Genomic DNA, 22736 nt, shown 5'->3' with positions numbered 1-22736 from the left:
CTGAACAGTCTAGGCAAGATCCATATTGTCATAGAATTTTAGGGCTTACATCCAGGTGAAGAAAGCAGATAAGTAAGTTTGAAATATGAAAAAGTAATTTTCTTTAGTGGTAAATACTATAAAGAAAATCAGGGTATAGTATGATAGAGAAGGCAGAGAGGACAATATTAGATAACATGATCAAGAAGGCTTCTTTAAAGTGACCTTATTTTGAAATGAGTAAGAAAGAGCTCTCTCAATGAAGATTATTACAAAATAAAAATAGCATGTGCCATTTCTCAACTGGTTGGAATAACAGCAAGATGACCTGTGTGGCTAGATCACAAGAGCAAAGGAGATAGTGATTGGAGTTCTAAGAAGTTTTTTCTTCTGTTTTGGAAAACATTGTTTCAGTTGGAAAAATATGAAAGTTTTTTTTTTAAGTTGTTTATTATTTGAATTTGGGGTTTTTTGGGTAAGAGTCTTTGTCTAACATTTCAAAATGAGTGGAATACTGTTCACCCATCCTGAACTTTTGTTACTTAGATGGGAGCCAACTTGTTTTCAATCCTTGGGAATTTTGGTTACCAGGTTGAAATTCCAAGCTGAGGCTGTTTTTGATATGCTCTCTAAGGAGCCAGGCTGAGGGAAGACCATAGTTGGTGCATTTCTGTAGTCATTAACTAGAAACCCAAGTGTAAGAATGTGTGTGCTCAGTGATTGCTGGTCAATTTTAACACATAAGGGGAGTTTATAGATCTAATGGCAGAAAAGCAGGCTTAAATGTTATATTTTATAGCCACAATTTAAAAAGTAAAAGTGAATTTTAATTAATTCATCAGCTCTTATACAAGTACAATATAAAACATAAAGTATGGTGTTTAAAAATGGACTGTCCACTTGGTAATGTGTGTTAAAAATAGTAAATGTGTGAAGAGTCTTATTTCCAGATTTAAATAATGTAGAACAGTTTTCTGTTGTCCTTGTGAAAATGTTCATAAAAAATGAGAGAGTTGCAACATTGGTCTCTTGTTGTAAAATCAACCAAACGTACCACTCAGTCAGATGATTGTTTCACTCTAGGGGAACCTACCTGGGTCAGTTTGTTGAGCATCCGATTCTTGGTTTTGGCTTGGGTCATGATCTCTGGGCAGTGGGATCGATCCCCGTATCGGACTGCGCACTCAGTGGGGAGTCTGCTAGGGGTTCTCTCCCTCTCTTTCTAAAATAAATAAATCTTAAAAAGATTGTTTTACTCCAAATATTAATCTAAGTACCTGATAATCATACCACTGATGAAGGCTTAATGATGCTATCCTTAAATTAAAAAAAGGTCTTCCTTAGTCCTTGTCATTATTAAAAATTATGCATTTCTACAAAAATCATAGTTCAAACAACAGATCTGTTTTCCTTCTAAATCAGATGGACCAGGTTAGTCATCATCACCATCATAAATGAACATGTAAGATTAGAAGCTCTGTACAAAATAATAAGCTTCATAAAAGTTTGTATCTGGGTTATCGCCTGGAAGCCATTTTCCAAAATGAGCAGTGTAGATAACTCAAATTTTTTCAAAAGCATATATACAGGCACGTATTTATTTCTAGAAAGTAGATTACAATAGGTAAAAAATAAACTTAAATTGTGGGAAATTAGCTTGTAAATACACAAAATAGGTATAATTATTCCTTTGCTTTCTTAGCATACCACTCTTTACTTCTGTGCCCAAGTACCAGCTTAGAATCTCTGCATCTCTCTGCCTTTGTCATCCCTAGAATTCTGTATGTGCCATGCAGAAAGAGATCATAAGTTTTTTTATTGCTATTAAGGAGGGACTACAATGTATAAATATCATTTTCTTTCCATATAAAATTTAGAAGATTGAGCAATGGTCATAACATTCTAAATAGTCAGACTTCAGTGTGCCCTTATTTTTTTTTTCATGTCTTCTAGCCCTCCCAGCTGAACTCCCCTGTTACTGGAGAAAAGCTGTGGGATATGGTTAAGTTAATTTCTAAACATATCTTTATTGTTAATTATGGCTGAGGTAGCCCAGTAGCCTTTAAAGGAATTAGTATCTAGTTCTTGTTTTCATCCTTGGTTCTGTAGGTCTTGCCTCCCTTTATGCAGTAAGTGAGTTTCTGAAAAGAAAGTATAAATCCGTTTTTGGGGATAAGTCATTTAGTATGTAATTAGGAATTTGAAGTTGGTCTCCAGAGGGAGAGGCCCTCACCAAGCCGCCTGCCCTCTGCTCTCTACCTATAGGCCCAAACACTTGTGATTTTACTCGCACCTCAAGTTTCTCACTTAAAACAATTTGTTACTCCTTGCTGATCTGATACGAGTGCATGTTATGCTGCTACCCAGTTTACACAGTTGACCGGATAAGACTTAAAGAAGGTTGTTTACAATGAATTCATTTATGTGAACTGTAAAAACTCTTCAGAGATTGTGTTGCACCCCATCTCTTAACAACTGTCTTCCATAGAGTTTTTAACCAGCCCAGAGCTTCTAGATAGATGGATCACTGCCATTAGATTGATGTACAAATGAAAAATCTGGAAAATAAACCCTGTCTCCTAACCTCCAGGGGAAAAACAGAAATGCCCTTAAGAGGATCTTGAGGTCCTTGAGAATGTCTGAAATGTCTGTCTCAGCTACTCGGAGCCAGAGTATGTAGATAAACATGAGTCTGACTCAGGACAGAAGTGGTTTTTGTATTAAGTCAGCCTTCCTCTTAATAGCAAAAAAAATTTTTTTGTTTATTTCATTTATTTTTTTTAATTTTTGGGGGTAAAACTTATATCTGTTTCAGAGCCAGTTGGGTAGAATCATGTATGGAAGATTTGAGGAAAATGTGTTTTCATTGTCACAGCTTCACCAGTTTCTTTTGATAAGCACCACTGGTTATAGACTAATTCAGTGTGTCTGAATTCAGTTTTTGTCTTGCAGTAGACATAATGATCCCATTTGCTCATAATAGAACTTTTTAAATGTTTGGAAAATTTGATTATTCTTGTACTGTAACTGTAGATCATTCCCAACATTGTTTCTACAGCCACATGTGGTTGCTGAGTGTTTGAAATGTGGCCAGTCCAAACTGAGATGTATTTTAAGTGTGAAATGACACATTGGATTTTGATGACTGAGCACACACAAAAAGACATAAATTACCTCATTAATAATTTATCTTGATTACCTAATGAAATAATATTTTGGATGTAATGGGTTAAATAAAATGTATTCATTGATTTTACCTCATTTCATTTAATACAGATTTTAGAAAGTTTAGTTACATGGATGACTTGCTTGATAATCCTGTTAACAACACTGCTGCTGATCTACATGTATTATTGACTAATGCCTCCATCTTTTGGTAGATAACAGAAATGCACTAAAAAGAGCAGTGAAAAATTTCATAGGTTAATATGAGTTCCATCCACCTGAAATGTTATTGAAGTCATAACAGTTGTTACCGGGGTGGGAGGGGTGGAAAGGGTGATGGTCAATACTGTATGAAAATTAACCAAAGATGGAAGTATGGGCAGTTGTATGTGATGGAGCAAGCGCCCTATTGCACAACAAATGACAACTTGTTGGTTATCATTACGGACGGAGGGTGTTTACATTGAAGTATTACAATTGATTCTAAGTTACCAAGATGGTAGTAATCATTAATGTCAGTCATTTTAAGTTTAAGAAGTTTAAATTATAAGAAAGAGAGTCAATGTAAGTATTTGTTTTTAGGATTTTTTTTAAAGCAGTTTAAAGTTTTCTTGTTGCAGAGCAATAATCTGTAGAATTATTAAAATTATGCATTCTTTAATCTCACTTTCTTTAAAATGTTCATTTCGTAATATATCATTTGCATTTTTTAATGCAAAGAATGTAAGGGGAATCTTCTATTTTCTTCTGCCCTTTATACTCTGAAGGGCCTAGAGCAGTTTGGGGATAAAGCTTAATTGTATTTATTTATTCTTGGACTAATTGTACATGAGATTTTATTACATAAGCAGTAGCTAAAAATTTTGACCTTTTATGGTTTAAAAATAGTTCATTCTGGTTTGATTTAGAAAATACCTTGACTTTCATAGTTCTTCCTAAAAGACTGTTTTACCTACATGCAGCTCATATTAATATATATAACTTAAAACAGAGTACACCCCCCTAGAATAGTTGAGTGAATAGAAAATAGAAACTATGAAAAATGCCTACGTTTTATCCTTTCAGAAGGGTAACAGGGAAGAAACTTTTTCTTTATCAGAGACTGCTAATAATATGCATTAATAGAACGAAATTCTTTGTTTAAAGTTAGACTTAATTCCATTTAAAAATAATAAACATTATTTTAAAATGAACATTGTTTTAAAATATTTTAAAACATTTCAGTCTTTACTCGGTAAGTAATGTATACATATTTTTTGTTGTAAAAATTGAGATAGTGTAGATAAACCTCAAATTCCACTTGGGTTCTGTTTTGTCTACTTCTCCCTGAGGGGAGAAACACTGTTGCCTGTTTGGTTATACCCATCTAGGTCTTTCTCCATGTGGGCATGTGTGTTTATTATAGAGCTATGGAGATACCTCCTGATGTCACACCATAGATACTCTGCAGTTTGTGCTTCACATCTTGTTTCAGAGTTATTCTCATGTTTCCACATACAGGTCTCTTTCATTGTAACTTATTTTAATGTATTAGTTTTTGTCTTCAATTCTAAAAGCAACATTTGCTTATTAGAACAAGTGAAATAGGTCAACTCCACCTTACCCTATTTCTCACTGCTCTTGAATTAAGCCTTATTCCATACTTACACGTATTTTTATTTGGCATCATGTATAGAGTTTATGTGTGATTTTATTTTATTTATTTTATTATTTTATTGTATTTTAATCATTTTATTGTATTTTTTAATTTTTATTTTAATTTTATTTTATATTTTTTGGTGGGCAGCAAAGCAAGGTTTATTGAGCCATAGCAAAGTGAGATAGTACAAAGCTCCCGAGGAGGTAGGGAACCCAAGAAGATTGTCCTGTGTGTGTTTTTAATAACTAAAAAAGGTCAGACTCTGCACGTTATTTTCCAGCTAGCTAATTTTACTTAACAATACAGGGTGAACATCCTTCCAGCTTATTCTTTTGATGAGAAACTACTATGGAAATTCTGTTTCTAGGTCTTTGTCTTTGCAATCACTGTTGTGTAAGCATCTTTGTCCATGATTTCATATACTGGCTCTTTTTATTTCTGAAGTCATTAAAAAGTATATCGGTATTATTTTTAAATTTTCATGAATAATCCGGATTACTTTGTAAAAGTAATGTTTGAGACTACACTTGTTTCTCAGAATTCCATGTTTACCAACCTCATGGTTGCAGATTGGTAACTCCTTATTTCCAGTTGATGGTTTTCTGATTAGTGGAGCTGAGCATCGTTTTATAAGATTATTGCCATAGTATTGCTTCCTCAGTGAATTGCCAGGTGTTGCTCATTTGTCTTCTGTGTTGTTCTTTTTCATTTCTTCATCAGTCAGTAGTAGCTCTTTTGGGGAGTGTGTTGTAAATATAAGTCTTTATAATATCTTTTCTTGTGCAATTAAACATTTTTAATAGTGAAATGTTTTCGTCTTTATGGCTTCTGACGTTTATCTTACTTATTTGGGGAGCTCTCCCCCAATCTAAGATGGTACAGATTTCTCTTTAGGTGTTTTACAGTTTCTGATGCTATTGTTGCTGGCGTACTCTTCCCTTTTCATTTTCTTCTGATTGTAGAGGACATTGAGGAAAATCTGTTGATTTTTTAAAAATATAATTTATATAATTTGTTTTGTATTCTTTTTTATGCACTAAAATTCTCCCCAGTATTTCAAGCCTATTACCTCATGGTTATATCATCTGGGTCTTCAAAATAGTGTTAAATAACCATCGTATTGGCAGGTATCACTGTGTTGTTACTAATTTCAGTGTAAATACATTCTGCATTTCCCTGTTTAGTGTGGTCTTAGCTCTTGGTTTTGGGAAATAGTCTCATAATTAATTGTGTAGTCTATATTTTTGCTTTATTTGTGATTTTTATTAGGAATGGCTGTTGAATTTTTTTTTCACATTCCTGTTTGACCGATATTTTTTTCTTGTAATATTTGAATGTAATAAGGAATTATGTGATAGATCTTTAGTGTTAAGCCAGCCATATACTTGTGAAATAACCCTGCTGTGATCACTGTAAAATGATCTTTTAATACATTACTATATTCCATTAGCTAGCATTTTATTTAGAATTTTTTCCTCCATTTATAGTTTAAAATATTTATTATTTTCTGTTTGTCCTCTCATTGTCAAGGTTTGGGTGTTAAGCTACTTGTTAGCCTCAGACTGAATTGCTGATAGAATGTTGAAAATTTTTGAAATACACAAGATTTTTATGATACTGTTCTCTGAGTTACTATGCATGTTTGTAATTTTCCATAACAAAAAGTTTGAAAAAAATGCATTCTTGGACATGTATGTATTTCTCTAGGATAAACTTAGAAGTGGAATTACAGGTTTTTGCATGTTTGCCTTTTTTGTTTCAATAAGTAACTCCCATTTTGTCCTTAAGTAGTTGTACTTACTTACATTTATTTTACCATCCCTGTATCTCTTTCTCCATGTCCTTCCCTGTGTTTTGTGTTATCATGTGAAAGTTCTCACGAATAAGATAAGTTAAAGCTATTTTAATGTGCATTTTCCTAGTTACTGGTGAGGGTGAACATATTTTCATGTTTATTGTTATTTGTATATGTATATTTTTGGTGAATTATCTCTTCCTAATACTTGTTTTTCTCTTGAGTTGTCTCCTTTAAACTGATTTATAGTTCCTTATATGTTCTAAATATCAAATTCTTATATGTGTTGTTAGGCCAATATATAAATTGGTCAATACTAAAATATTAAGGTATTAAACTCATTACGTATGTTAGGTCGAACTATATGAAATTGCTCATATTCAGCTGTTTGAACTAAAAAAACCCATTTCATTTGGCTTAACCAAAAAAAAATATATTTTTAATTACTTGCATTTTTATGTAATTACTATTGTATAAGGGTTTTGTGCCTTGAGTTTTACTTTAACAGTCCTCTATTTTCAATGATACAAATTTTTAAAAAATATGTTTTAGACTTAAATTCCCATCTGAAATTGTATTTTTGTCATTAATATGCATAGAGATCTAATGTTTCTAAATTTGTGGACATTTGTCCTAACATCATTTATTGAATAAATAGCATGTTCTTCTCTGACAGTTTTGAACTGCCATTTCCATAATAAATTTTACTTCTGTGGATAGATTCATCTATTTTCTGTTTTATTACTTTGATCTGTTTTCTGTTTCTGTGGCAATACCGCTCAAGTTTTATTTACTAGGTTTTTATAACATTTTGATAGAACAAATCCCTTGTCATTGTTTTTCAAAGTTTGCTTGACTGTTCTTAGACTGTTCTCTTACAAATGATTTTCACAATCATCTTTATGCTCATAGTTTTTAAAATTTTACTAATGTGTAGTCTCCGGAGCAGAGAGGAAGAGAGAATTTCTAAACCCGGGGCTGTCTCAACTCCTGTGAAGCATGCGGATGATCATATACCTAAAACGGTAGAAGAAGTTGTAGTTGAGAGAAATGAGAAACAAGTGCCCACTCTTCCAGGTAAACCTAGCAAAATACTACATTCAGAAAACATTTGCAATCAGCCTAAATAAAATAATTGTCAGAATTTACAGGCGACTTAAAGATACTACAGTGATTATGATTATTGTTATTTCTACAGTTAATACTACTGCTTCTCCTAATACCTCTGTTTGAATTTTTCTGTATTTGACTTCTCGCATATTCCTTATGGGTATGAGGTTGGCAGGGATCAGTAGGCTTTCATGATTTTTTAAAAAATTTGTCTGGATAGAAATAAAAATTTCATATATTTCATAGTTAACAGCTATTCACAGTGAGTAAAGTTGTTCTCCAGCACTGCTTATTTAGGAGAAATATAAGATTGGCTTAAGAAATTTTTTAGTTATTTTACCTATTGAAAGTGTTTTCATAAACGCTGTAAGTTATACACTGTAGAGATGTATATGAGACCAGACATAAGAATCTGCAAGGTACCAAGATGAATTTGCTTGAAAGGCCAGGAGATTTGGGTTCTAATGTCTCTCAATTCCTTCTCTCAAATCTTTTTACTCTGCTTGTTTAGTAGCAAGAATGTGGATATTTGAAAACAAATTTTACCACTGTGAAGAGGGCTGCTTTGACAGCCTTAGAGAAATGTAGGGATTCTCTCTTTGTCTCTTTCCTCCTCTTCCTCCTCTCCCTGCCCCCCCCCCCCACGCCCCCCATAGATTTTTCAAACCCTAACAAGCTGAAGCTTTGGAAGGCACAGGTAACCGTGTAATATGCATACTTGCTGTAAAGACATCAGAATTTATAACTGTACTCTGTACTTTAAAATATATAGTATATATGTTCCTTATCAGGTTTTCTGAGCTTATATTTTTGCTGATGAATTTTTATGTATTTTGTGGGCTTTTTATTGTTTGGTATTTTCCTGGGTGCTTACATTATTATTCCAGTGTTTAATAAAGTGATTCCTGCACAATTTTTAAATTTTCTTTCTTTTAGAACCAAAGCCTGTGTATGCTCAAGTTGGACAACCAGACGTGGATTTACCTGTCAGTCCGTCTGATGGCGTCCTACCTAATTCAACTCATGAAGATGGGATTCTCCGGTAATGCGATTTTAAACTTGTATTGTTTTCTCTGTCCGTTATTCACTGTTGTTTAAGTGAGAATTCTGTTGCAAACCATATTGCATATCCTTTTTAAAAGAGTGCATACCACTTGATGCTATGATTAAGGTTTTATTTCAAATTATTTATATGATAGAATTGGATTGGAGAACAAAAAAGAAACTTTGGGTGTTGACTTTCTCACCACTGTCACCTACCTAGTTTTTAGGTTGGGAATTACAAAAATTAAAAATTGTTTTCTGCTTAGAAATCAGAATTTTCACAAGTTTTCTAATGCCCTAGCATTTAAAAAAAGCAAACACGATTGTTTCTCCATTTTAACACTGTTGACATTTTGGACTGGGTCCTTGTTTATTGTGGTGGCCTGTCCTTCACAGTGTGGAATGTTAAGCAGCACCCCTGACCACTAGCTGCCAGTAGCACCTCCCAGTTGTAACAACCAAAAATGTCCGCAGACTTTGCCAAATGTTTCTTGGGGACAGAATTACCCTTGGCTGAAAACTTGTGCTAGATTAGTTAGCAACTCAAAAGTAAGTTTTTTATATTCCATACCTTTTACTGTTCTGTTTTATACTTAATGAGATTGAGAGATAAATTTCAAACCATCTTGATCATCAAATTAGTCTTTTGTTGCCGCTGTGGTGAAAGGGACGTGATATAAGTAATTGAAAATAACCAAACTTTTAAGTGGGTTAGATGTAGACCCCTCTCTTACCTGTTTTCTTTGCTGAAGAAAATTGGGTTGTTACTGCAAGACCCAGCTAGATAGAAAGAACTCCTGAAATAGATGGGTAGGACGCATGATTAAAATTGTATATTGTTAATATCAGATAACTGATAATTCAGAATTTTATAAATTATGAAGGAATAGTATCCTTCTTTTCTTTTGTTCAGAATTGCTGAAAGCATTTATAACTCCTTAAGGTTTAAGAAAACTGGAATGTTTAATTCCAGAGACCGGTTTCTCAAGAGAGCCCTGAAGAGCAGATACCAAGGAGGATTTGAGGTTGTGGGCAGCTGAGTCAGGAAACATTTGGTTATTCATTCAAATCCAGTGACTGGATTTGGGGCGGAAGTGGTTAATGGGTTTACTTTTTGTTACTGCAAGTAGTTGATGTAATGCAGGTAAAGCAGAGTATAAAATGTTAGTCATCTGGGGTACATGACACTGAGACTGGGCCTAAGGCTGTCCTTTATTTTTTATTTTTTTATTTTTTTAAAGATTTTATTTATTCACTTGAGAGAGAGAGAGCACAAGCAAGGGGAGAGGCTGAGGGAGAGGGAGAAGCAGGCTCCCTGCTGAGCAGGGAGCCCGATGCGGGACTTGATCCCAGGACCCTGAGATCATGACCTGAGCTGAAGGCAGACGCTTAACTGACTGAACCACCCAGGCATCCTAAAGCTGTCCTTTAAAAAGATAGATTTTACTAAGGGATGCAGACTACAATCAACGATTTTTACTTTTTGAGGCATAGTAGATCAGCCTGGGTTACAAAAGGACTGACTACCAGAGACCTGGAGTCTCAAGGACTTTGAGGGAGTGTTTCAAAAAGCTCTCTGTACAGTTGGTTTGGGAGAGGAGTCTGTGAGCAGGCTCTGGACTTCCCTGGAAAAATAGGACACTATCACAGCTAAATGATTCACATGGCCCAAGATAACACTGGCCAGTGCATTCATGGAGGCACCAGGGATGCCACCAACCCTGACAATGAATGACTGACTTCATCTAACCTACAGGCTCTGATGTTTAACGTCTAGTTAATGTCCGTTCCAGGTAAGGAAATGGAACAAGTGTGAATACCTTATAAGATCTGAAAGCTTAAGGTGGTCTTTAGTTGATTTGAAAGAATTAGATCCCCCTGTCTTTCCTCAACTCATTTATTCATTTATTTGATTTGTGTTTTTTACTTTCTATTGGCTTCTAATCATTTGTTAATTGTTACTTAGTGAATTAAGAGGAAAGGGACTTTTTCTGCACTTCGTGTCAGAGTAGGTAATAGAATTATGTGTCTTCTTGACTAGAAAAGTGAGAGAGTTACGGAAGCCTAGATGGGTAATTTGTAATTATGTATGTAAAATGTGATTAGTTACCTTAAAGGGTAGTTTGTAATTATGATCGTTTCTGCCTACCCATTCTTCTAAGACACCCTTTAGTTTTTATTTCAGGACGATCACAAGGTTTTGGCACTACACTGATTATAAAAGAATGTGCATACATTAATTCCTTTTCCATTCTCTCTCTAGTAAGAAAAGGGCAGAGATTGAACATGTGACTAATCCAGAAAGGCTGAATGATGATAAGTTTTTTATTTGAAATTCAAAGAGGCTGCAGAGTAAGTGATCTGTGTCAGAGTGCACCAACTGCCAAGCTTAAAAACCACTGTCTCTTGGCTGTGGAGATCACAGTGCTTGGAGCCTCATTTTGATTCCCTGCTTTAGGAAAATTTGTCAATTTATGCTTCAGTTTCTACCTTTGAAAAACAGTACTTCTTAGTTAATCTGTATAGATAATACGGTATGAATTGGGATGGAAAAAATGGAAGATGTTTTTAACCATTGCAAATGCCCCGTATGCATCCAAGACACTAAGAGTTGGGAAAACATTGTTTTAAAGTAGTTTTATAAGTTAGTTGTAAAAAGTAATTGCATATTAAATTCAGATATTTTAAAACTTATTAATCAGAGAATAAAAGAAAGTGCCAGTAAAGCTGATTTGGAGTTCTAATACTAAATTGTATTCAGTAAATTAGTGGTATGAGGGGAATTTCAGAGATGATGGTTCTTTGTTTCATTCTGAGTGTGGTTTTCATTGTAGCAGTTTACTGTAACTTTTCAAGCTTCTCTTAACCGTTTTAAATAAAATATTTGTTTTAACAGGCCCAGCATGAAATTGGTAAAATTCAGAAAAGGAGATAGTGTGGGTCTGCGCCTGGCTGGTGGAAATGATGTTGGAATATTTGTAGCTGGTGTTCTAGAAGATAGCCCTGCAGCCAAAGAAGGCTTAGAAGAGGGTGATCAAATTCTCAGGGTATGTCAGTATATCAGAGATATGGTTTGAAAGTACTTAGATCTTTAGAGAAAGACATCAAATACAACAAACCTATTATTATAATTTAGTTGTAGTCTTAAGTCAGTCTCTTGAACCCAGTAACCGTTTCAGAAGAGGAATCCATCTGGTCTTGGTTGTACTGGCCTCGTCTCTTCCCATTTCTGCATTTGCTCTTGTTTATTGCCGTGATATGTGTTACTACAGAATGTGATCCTCTGGTTTCATTTAATCTCATAGAACCTACCAAAAAAAAAATAGGTCTTAGATCCCTATAATATCCACCAAGTAGTCTTTTTAAGTTCAACTAGACATTCAGGCTGACAGGACTAACATGGGCCACAACTTGCCATCAGTTTTTCCTCTACCATGGGAGAGGGAGCAGTCCTTGCAGCAGTCCACATAGCGCTGTGGGGCTTTCTTTACCCTGCAGATGGCTCACATGCAAGGAAATGGGGTGTCCATCGGGCAAATGTGTCAGCTCCCTGGCTCTGAAGCTTCATACCCCACAAGAGACAGGACCAGTTACAGGAGTCAAAAAGCCCAGCTTAGGTGTGGTCTCTCTTCTTTTGCTGTTGTTGTTTTTCTATCTTTGCCATAAGCGATGCTGTCTGGTCATATAGTATCATCTTTATCTGTCTCCTTAAAACATCCAGATCTCTTGGCAGATAAACTATGTCCTGTTTTAACCAGAAGATCATATCTATTAAATGTGAGTTCCTATTTGCTCTACCTCGCCAGTGCAGACTGTCATTGCCACCTCTATTCTGGTCTTTCTGCATTTGATCTACCTCCTGCCCCATGTCCTGGATTCAGTCTCTAGCTCAGAACCTTGCTGCTTTGCTCATGGTTTTCTCTTTCCCTCTCCTCTGGCTCTTCATCTGTCCTCCACTGTCTTACCTCTCTCCTTTTGCTGTTGAAATTGTCAGCGCCTACCCTGCTTCCTTTTTAGTCATCACTGTCATGAAGTTTTATAGTCTGACTTCTACCATAACCACTACTCAAATCTGAAGTTTCATAAGCCATCATTGACCTATTGGCACCCTCAGCCCTCATTTTCCTTTATTTCCTAGCAGTGTTTTGACTGTCTTAAGTAATCTTTCTTGAAGAGCTTTCTTCCTTGGATTCCATAGTACTGTCATTCTGGTACTTGTCTAATCTTATAAATTCTTTTCCACCCTTCCTTAATGGTTCTTCTAAAGCTTGGAGAATGTCAGCAGCTCCCTGCTTCTCTCTTGCTACAGGTCTCCATCTCGACTTTGAGGGCTTATGTCAGCAGCCCACCATCAGCATCTTCACTTTGAGCTCTGCCTGAGTCCCCTCCCTACTGTGCCAGCTACTTGTGGCCATTTTCCTCCTTCTCTCCTTTCCCTTCAAACTTCCCATAAAAGTCAGGCTATCATCTTTGACTTACTGGTTTCCATCTGACACTGTACTTTGATTCCTCCTGGTGGTATTTACATTGTACACAGACAAACCATCATCATGCAGATGATGTTCACTATACTAAAGAAATTAAGACCTATCTCTTAACCATCTCATATCCTATTTGAAATAATCAGGGCATACATACATCATTTTATTTTATTTTTTAAAAGCTCTTACTTTCTTTTTAAAGTAAGCTCTACCCCCAAACATGGGGCTCAAATTCACAACCCCGAGATCAAGAGTCACGTGCTCTACCAACTGAGCCATCCAGGCATCCTTATGTACATCATTTTAAAATTATTTCTTAATAATTTGCTTTTGTTTTGTATCATAAAAGTAGTGCATGTTAATTTTTTTATTAATGTGGAAAATTTTCAAACGGTAAAAAGAAGAAAATCTACCTGTAATCCTGCATATAGTCACCAATAACATTTTGATAATTTTCCATTGTTCCTTAAGAGCTTCTGATTTAAGTATATACTGACTTCGCAGACATTGAGCTTACATCATACAGATAGATGGTCTTACAGAGTTGGGACAATGCATACACGGTTTCTTTTTATCTTCCTTCTGATTTCTTTTTCAGAGACTAGTAAAAAGTAAGGCTCTATTATTAAATTCACAGAATTAAAGAAAATCTTTTTTTGTTGAGGTATATTGGTATACAACATTTTATTAGTTTTGAGTTACATTCGTGGAATTTATAATTTCAAAATGTAAAGCCAGAGTTTATAATAATAAATATTTGGAATTAGTTGTCTTTTTGGTCTAAATTGGTTAGATTTTGCAGTAGATGATCATTAATGCCAGGATGCATTGTGGCTACTCTTTCAGTGAATTTAACACTTTTATTCAATTTACTTGGTTTCTACATATTTTAAATTAGAGTATATTATTTTTCTCCAAAGGAAAGTCAGTTTTTTCCCTCTGAAAGCTGTGATATTTCCAAATTAGGTAAAGTCTGAGAATCTTTGTTTTCTGTGTAGATAAGTATTTTCATAATCTTAAAATATGACCAAGAGTAATTCGTGAAATATATTTTAACAGGTAAACAATGTAGATTTCACAAACATCATAAGAGAAGAAGCTGTCCTTTTCCTACTCGACCTCCCTAAAGGAGAAGAAGTGACCATATTGGCTCAGAAGAAGAAAGATGGTGAGATACTGTCAGAAAATGGAGAAAATCTATAGAATTTTGAGAACTTAAATAGGGATTTTAATTTCCACTTTTAAATAAATCATTCACAGTTGAGTGATAAATGAATTTTTTAACCTCAGAGTTTAAGTCACTTAGAGACACAGTCTTACACTATGCTCATTAGAAAACACGATAATAGGACCACCTTTATGACATTTTAGTTTAAGTAGAATACTATCCAGCCCTTCACAAGGCATAGAAAAATCCTGGTGGTTTATTAGCCATCAGAACCATACAAAGTATAGTTAGCTTCCAAATTTTTTCATTGATGTTGTGTAAGCAATACATTTTTGTGTTAGCATTAATTAAAGAGAATGCTTTATTTTCTTTGATTAGGCAGATACGCTTTTCAGTTAGAACAGGGTTTCTCAACCTCAGCACTATTGTCGTTTTGGGCCAAATAATTCTTTTTTGTAGGAGCTGACTTTTTTGTAGGATGCTTAGAAACATCCCTGGCCTCTATCCACTAGATCCCAGTAGCACACATACCCAATCAAGAATGTCTCCAGATATTGCCAAATATCCCCTGGGGGAACAAAATTACCCTCATTTGAAAACCACTTGTTTAGAAAATGGGAATATGTGTAATATTTGTAGCAAAATTAAGTTAGATGATATAAATAGCACTATGTGTGGTTTTGGACAAGTTGCTTGATCTGTTTCTGCGTTACTCTCCTCATCTGCAAAATGGAGGTGCTAAGCATTCCTATTTCATGAAGTAATGGTGCTGCACATGAGATAGAATGCCTGATGTGGTACCTCACACAGAGGAAGGATTCAACGTATGTTGAATGCTGTTGGTTTTATTATTATTGCCCCAGCATCTTCACATAATCTGTTTTCTTCAGAGTAATTTCTTATTTTACTAGCTATTGATAATGTTTTTGTTTTGATTCCTTTTAGTTTATCGTCGCATCGTAGAATCAGATGTAGGAGATTCTTTCTATATTAGAACCCATTTTGAATATGAAAAGGAATCTCCCTATGGACTTAGTTTTAACAAAGGAGAGGTGTTCCGTGTTGTGGATACCTTATACAATGGGAAACTAGGCTCTTGGCTCGCTATTCGAATTGGTAAAAATCATAAAGAAGTAGAACGAGGCATCATCCCTAACAAGAACAGGTATGAATGTTTGGATACTTCTCATATAATAAGTAAATGATGATGGAAGACTTGAATCCCATTGGGACATTTTGGCAATGTAAAGAATTAGTTTTCATTGTATTCACTGTATCTGTGACTGAATTAGTTGTACAAACTATTTTATTTTTTTATTTTATTATTTCTTTATTTAAGTGGGCTCCATGCTCAGTGTGGAGACCAATGTGGGGCTTTGAACTCACGACCCTGAGATCAAGACCTGAACTGAGATCAAGAGTCAGATGCTTAACCGACTGAACCTCCCAAATGCCCCCAAAACTTCTTTATCTTAGTTTAGCCATGAAGGTTTAAGCTGCATGTGAAGTTGTGTCCAGTATTTTGATATTTTGTTTCATCTGTGGGTCTTTTTCCATTTTGTTTTTTTAAATATATTTATCCATCTGTTGTCTATCCTCTATCTTGTTTAGGGCTGAGCAGTTAGCCAGTGTACAGTACACACTTCCAAAAACAGCTGGGGGAGACCGTGCTGACTTCTGGAGATTCCGGGGTCTTCGCAGTTCCAAGAGAAATCTTCGAAAAAGCAGAGAGGATTTGTCAGCTCAGCCAGTTCAAACAAAGTTTCCAGCCTATGAAAGAGTTGTTCTTCGAGAAGGTAGTTTATTTTCTATAGATTAACCTTAATGCCATTTAACGTCAATGTGCTTAAGAAAGAAAAAGTATGAACTATGTTATTTTTTTCTTTGAATTTCTCCCCAGCTGGATTTCTGAGGCCTGTAACTATCTTTGGACCCATAGCTGATGTTGCCAGAGAAAAGCTGGCAAGAGAGGAACCAGATATTTATCAGATTGCAAGTAAGTGGCCTTAAGACTGACTTAGATGAGGTTGAGGGTATTACCTTATTTGGTATTCCTCTAAAGGATGGGTCTGTCCATTCACTTAATAGAAGTAAAACTTCCTATAAGTGAAAATTTGCAATTTACCCAGTTTATTTAATTTGGAGGGAAATTTGAGTGATTGTATCCTTGTTCTACTAATACCCTTTAATAATAAAAAGAATCACCATTTATGAAGCTCTGGGCTTTATATGAAAATTGTATACTATCTTGTAATAAATCCTGACAATATCACCATGTCATAAATATTAGAGTATCCATGCTGAAGTTGAGCAGCTTGAGTCTTAGGGTGGTCGGGACCATCACCAACCAATTTCTTTACTCTAAACTTTCCTAATGACACCCAGCTAGTGAGTGACAAAACTCAACTTTGAACCCAACCCTTCCTGGCTTCAGTCCAGTGCTTTCAGTCATTGAGCTAAGAGAAACACTCTTTTTACTAGGGTAATAAAAGCATGGTTCATGCCATCAGTTATTATTGTAGGCATTTACAGTAAGTTAGTGTTAAATATAAATATTGAAGATCTAGTGCTTTAAATGCCTAACAGATTTTGCTTGCAGATTCTTTTATTATTTAATTAGTTTAGCTATTGTGGTACTTTAAATATACAGACTTAGTTATGACCGCTTTGGCTTGCTTTGAGCTATATATAAAAACTTAAACTATTTTTTTCCCTCTAATTATAGAAATAGTCTCTATTTGGAAAGCTAAGAAAATTAATTTTGATGTATATCATCATCCTAAATTTTACCCTGTTGTATTTTCTTCCACCCTGTTGCCGTTTGTAAGCAAACTTTTGTGTGGAGCTTTATTTATTGTTTTCCTTCTTAATAGATAATACCTTATTTTTTTTATTCATTTTGCAACCTAATTTTGGTTGATTAGCTTCTGTTGTTTACATAGTTGGTTTTAATTTTATATTTTATAAAGGATGGAGACATCTGTCCATATTTTATTTGCTTGTTTCTGCTCTGCTTTGTTTCCCAAAAGATTTAAATCCTCAGGAATATAGCTTTTCCCGTATTTATGATAATTTTCTCAGAATTCCCAAATATAGGTGGGAATGAGCCGTGTAGTTGGTGTTTCTACTGTCACTAGATAAGACCCGCATTAACAGTTTTAATTTAAAGAATCAGAACATTGCTTTTTTATTATATTGCTTTTTACTTAGGTTGTTGGTGAAGTTGAATGAAGATTGTTTTATGAAACAGAAGATTTGCAGACAAATGATAGTAAAATTTGAGCAAGTTTAGAAAATGTATATTTCTTTTTTTTTTTTTTTAAGATTTTATTTATTTATTTGACAGAGACAGCCAGCGAGAGAGGGAACACAAGCAGGGGGAGAGGGGGAGAAGAAGAAGCAGGCTCCCAGCGGAGCAGGGAGCCCAATGAGGGGCTCAATCCCAGGACCCTGGGATTATGCCCTGAGCGGAAGGCAGATGCTTAATGACTGAGCCACCCAGGTGCCCCGAAAATGTTTATTTCTGATTCCCTATTCAGTTTGTTAGTTTTTTCAGAAGAGTTTTTTTTGGGTCGTTGATAGGTAACATTTGGCCTAAAGAAGTTGGTGGTGACCCCACCCCTAACCAAACCTAGGGTTTTTAAATTTAGGAAAAGTAAGTGTGAAGACTTGTAAAGTTCTACCTGAGGGAGTAACTGGTTGCTTTAATTGGGTTTATTCTACATTTCAGCCGGGCTCTTTAAAAAGGGATTCAGATAGCTTAGTTATGTATCCTTCTGAGTCCAATGAGAGTATTTTTTGTTAAAGAATTAGTAGTATTTTCTCCAGCCAAAACTCCCATTTGATCTCTCTCTTTAATTCTCTGTTCACCAGATTTGAAATTCTGCCGTTTGCTCGTGGAGCTTTATCTTAGGTTAGTCTTGTTCTCTAGAGTCATTCAGCTTGTCCTTCAGTGTGACCTTTGCCCTTCCAAATCTCTGATTTTGTCTGATCTGAAACACCAGAGCTCCTCTTCGTCTTTCATGCTTTCCTTGTGACCAGAGTCACAAACCTTGCTTTGCCGTTTTAGTGAAGAACTTTGTGTAAATTGGACCTTTGAGATTTTTGGTTAGTAACTGGCTCAAGGTGCACTTGGCATATTATATACCAGTAGGGTGGGACAGGTTGCCAGTGTGAAACCACAGGCTGTCTCAGTTACAAATTAACAGCCTTCTCTGCTCCCAGGTTCCAAAAAGGCCTCTAACCCAGAACTCCCCAGCCAGTCTGCTACAGCATTGTTGCTGATGGGTTGTGGACCTGCCCAGGTATTGATTTCATCAGCCCCCCAGTGGCTGGATGGGGCTCCACCCAGAAGAGGCCTCCTAAGTTTATCTCTGTTGGCCATACAAATAATGCCTTTTTCTCTGCATGTCACAATGTGTAAAACATTTGGAAATAGTGCCATGCCAAGCCATCTTAGAGCATTAGTCAAAAGAAAAAACGTGTGCATACATACATATTTTTACATCTTTTTTAATGTCTTTCTCCAGGACATAGAAAAATTTTGGAAAACGTAAAAAACATGTATTAAAACTCACGTTATTTCAAGTTTTAGTATTTTATTTATACCAAAATAGAATTTATAATTTTATTTTCCTTTAATGGAAACAAGCTCATCAATATTATTTTTAAATCTCCTTTTTAAAATTTAATTCTCAGTTGAAGGAATTGCCATATTTGACAATTTTTCTTGACCAAGTGACAGTCTTAAATAATTCTTACTCAGGTTTCACTTACTGATTCTATTTAAAATTTTGGTATGTTGTTTATTGTGGATTATTAATTTTGAGCTTTCAAACAACATATTGCAGCTAAGTATTACTTGATTGCTGAGGTTTTTGGCACCCCATTGAATACTGCTCCTGAAGCAAGTGCCTCACTTGGCTTGTCTAATTCCAGAATTGTTGGGAAGTGTTAATCTAACCTATTGGAACTCAGCCAGGGGCAGTTCTGTCCCATTGAGGATACTGGCCACTCCTGGAGACATTTTTATTGGTCATAATGTGGACGAGAGGCATGTAGCAGGAGGAGGCCAGAAATGCTGCTGAACAGGCTATAGTGCACAGGACGGCCCCTATAACTAAGTACTTTGGAGCCCAGTGTGTGGTGTAGTGCCCAGTAGTTGAGAAACCATGGTCTAACCAATGGACATTTGATGTTTTGTTTTTGTCCTGTGATGTCATGAATAGAAAGTGAACCACGAGATGCTGGAACTGACCAACGTAGCTCTGGAATTATTCGCCTTCATACAATAAAGCAAATTATAGATCAGGTAAGTTATTAAAATTGATCTATTTCATTATAATCTGTGAATGTTGTATTTTTGAGTGGGATGGAGTTTAGTTAATTTGGAAGTAGTAGTTTTTAAAAATTACTACTCGTCTACCATAAGAAGATTAAACCCATACTGAAAGGCATTCCAATAACCACTTTCAAGGAAACAGTATGGGAATATGTTACTCCACAAGATCATGTCAGGCACATTAAATTCGTATACTTTTTTTCACTTACAGAACACAAATAATACTGTCAACTTGCAAGTATTGGGGCTATTTTTAAGTGAGCTGGTGAAGTGTTTTGTTTTGTTTTAATTGGGCTAGAAATCATATTGAATTCTGATTACAAATTTTTCTAACATGTACTCTAGAGACATTTTGGAGCCCGATTAAAGGTCCATTACCATTGGAATGTAGTGTAGGCTGTGACTTTTTTTGAAGGTGATGATTCTTAATTAACTGTATCTTGTGTCCTTGTTTATTTTGTGTGTGTGCGTGCCTCCAGGACAAACATGCTTTATTAGATGTAACACCAAATGCAGTTGATCGTCTGAATTATGCCCAGTGGTATCCAATTGTAGTATTTCTTAACCCTGATTCTAAGCAAGGTGTGAAAACTATGAGAATGAGGTTATGTCCAGAATCCCGGAAAAGTGCCAGGAAATTATATGAACGATCTCATAAACTTCGTAAAAATAATCATCATCTTTTTACAAGTGAGTATATTAAAGGCCTTTATGTAGTTTAAAATGTCTAGGCAACAATATGTAGACAAAAATACTGTGGTGTTCAAATGCTAAAAGCTAAATGTAACCTTTGCCTTGGAAAGCTTCCTGTTGTATTAACAGCTGATGTTTGAGTCAAAGAAAATGTACAGCACCAAAATAGAAATTTCAGAGGTGTGTGTCCTCAAACATTATCCATCAAAAACTAAGAATGATGATTGAGCTAATGCATGCAGAGTTGAATGAATTCTGGCTTTTGACTGTTCTAATTGTAAAACAATGTTGTTAATTTATTTTCAGCTACAATTAACTTAAATTCAATGAATGATGGTTGGTATGGTGCATTGAAAGAAGCAATTCAGCAACAACAGAACCAGTTGGTATGGGTTTCTGAGGGAAAGGTAAGAAACTTCCTGTTACTTAACCCTTACAGTAGTTGATATGACTAATCAGAGATGCCTTGGAGTTACCATTGCCTTCTGATTAGATCAGTATATTAGAGTAATTTGGGGAGAGTTTGCTTTTTAAGTTTTTATAATTTGAAACAATGAAAGTTGTTTTCGAGAGTAAAATGTTCTGAAATTTCCCCACCTATTGAATTTACCACTTCAGTGGTGCTCTCTCAGAGAGTTCTCAAATGCTAACTAAAAGAGCAAGGTTGAGTTCTGGCTCTGCCCCTGTCTGAATGAGGAATGACTTAGAACCTGGCTTCAGTTTCCTCCTTTGAAAGTGAGGAGAGTTGAGTGGGCTAGGTCGTGTTCCCCCAAAGTGCTGTCCTCTCTGCACATGAGATTCAGGACTTGGTCTGGAAGAAAAAGGCACTCTAACAGCAAGTAATGAGTGGGAAATACTATAGCCATAGCCCCCTGAGAGGGGCGGGCAGTGCAGTGAGGGGCAGCACTGTATCCATCAGTGTAGGAAAGGCTTTGAGAAGTTGTAAGTAAAGAACTTATTTTATTACTTTGTTTACCTAGGGAATTTTTCCCCCCTTAGTACCTGTTCATATTGTTACAACACTAGGAGATGTTGGACAGAGTAATACATCCTTTTTAAATACAAATTTTGATTTTTATATACATTCAAATGGCCAGCTTTAAAATAACTACTTTCTGTTGTCAGTCTTTCTGGTTTTATAGCAGTCTTTGATGGGAAAGGTCTGTGCATTTTGTTGGGCAAGTTAATACAGCTGAAAGAAACTTTTGTTTTTAGTGTCTTTTACCTTCAGTACAATATTAACATGTTTTGGTTGCTAGAGAAGACTGAGAATATCTCGTTTTGTTTTGTTTTGTTTTGGTATTTCCTTGTTGGCTTGGTTTTTGTTGTGTTTGGCCCCTGCATGACCCCTACTTTCCTCTGCCTGGCTATGGCTACAGATGCTCTAGCAGTGCATGCTGCATGCTTAGGACCACGGTGCCCTTTATCCAGAAAACACAACCTCTGCAAGAAGAGATGTTAAAATGTTTACATCTAGAGGTCGTGTCTGGTCTGCTATTCCCTCCTGTATTAATGTGTCAGAATTGTGGTTTTTCTCATCAGTACCACTTTAGGGGATGGACTATGCATATGAGATCATCAGACCTCTTTGAATAACTGGCATATTAGCTGGGACACTTGACAGACAAATCGAGGTAGAAAAAAAACCACTGCATCTCTTTACAGAAACACACTATTACTAACTTTTACTCATGTGGCATTTGATACAAAGGATTGCAGTCCTCTCCATACTAATCTGTAAAAACACAAATTCTATTAGCAGCCTTTGTCAGGTAGAATGGTTAACAGCTTGCATTGGTGATTCCTGAAGTGAAATTAGTTTATAAATGCACAAAGTAGGCTATCTGCCTCTCTGAGGGTTTTTTTTTAATCCACAAATCCTAATTTTCTATGATTTCTTTTCGTGATATTATGTATGCTTCCTGTCTTTGCTTGGATTTTAAAATGCAGGTCTAACACCCCTAATTTATGTGAGGAAAAACAAATCATTTATTATTAGAATAGATTGATGGATTTTGTGAATCAGAATAGGTTGTTACAATTTAAATCAAGCTTGATAGATCTCCTGCCCCTTCTGTTCATGTATATTTTATCATAATAGATTCTTAAACCAAAACCAATTCATTTCACATTGACTTTCCTGAATGAACTACTCTGGTCTAATTGCTGGAAAGAGTTCTTTTTTACAAGGTCTGACACAGTCTTGTGTGTTCCCTACTAAGCCAAGAAAAGTCATCCTGAGACTTTCTTAACACTTAGGCGTATGTCATTTCTTGGTTCAAAGCAACCCATGGTTCTTGCTCACTTGTGCATTTCATACC

General features: G+C 35.5%; 1 protein-coding gene across 12 annotated transcripts in view; it reads left to right on the top strand.

The window, feature by feature from the left end:
- Window positions 1-22736, top strand: part of TJP1 (tight junction protein 1) — a 107302-nt gene that overhangs the window by 62521 nt on the left and 22045 nt on the right. For all 12 annotated transcript variants that reach the window (XM_048221150.2, XM_048221144.2, XM_026510332.4 and 9 more), the window contains exons 9-18: window positions 7516-7655; window positions 8625-8730; window positions 11629-11779; window positions 14273-14381; window positions 15327-15546; window positions 15993-16177; window positions 16282-16377; window positions 19610-19692; window positions 20202-20412; window positions 20722-20822. In XM_048221150.2, the coding sequence (XP_048077107.1) occupies window positions 7516-7655; window positions 8625-8730; window positions 11629-11779; window positions 14273-14381; window positions 15327-15546; window positions 15993-16177; window positions 16282-16377; window positions 19610-19692; window positions 20202-20412; window positions 20722-20822 (1402 nt within the window). The remainder of the gene's footprint in view (window positions 1-7515; window positions 7656-8624; window positions 8731-11628; window positions 11780-14272; window positions 14382-15326; window positions 15547-15992; window positions 16178-16281; window positions 16378-19609; window positions 19693-20201; window positions 20413-20721; window positions 20823-22736) is intronic.

The sequence above is a fragment of the Ursus arctos genome, unplaced genomic scaffold (assembly GCF_023065955.2).
Source record: "Ursus arctos isolate Adak ecotype North America unplaced genomic scaffold, UrsArc2.0 scaffold_28, whole genome shotgun sequence".
Lineage (NCBI taxonomy): Eukaryota > Metazoa > Chordata > Mammalia > Carnivora > Ursidae > Ursus > Ursus arctos.
Note: the sequence above shows the minus strand (reverse complement) of the source record. Positions and strands in the feature narration are given on the sequence as shown.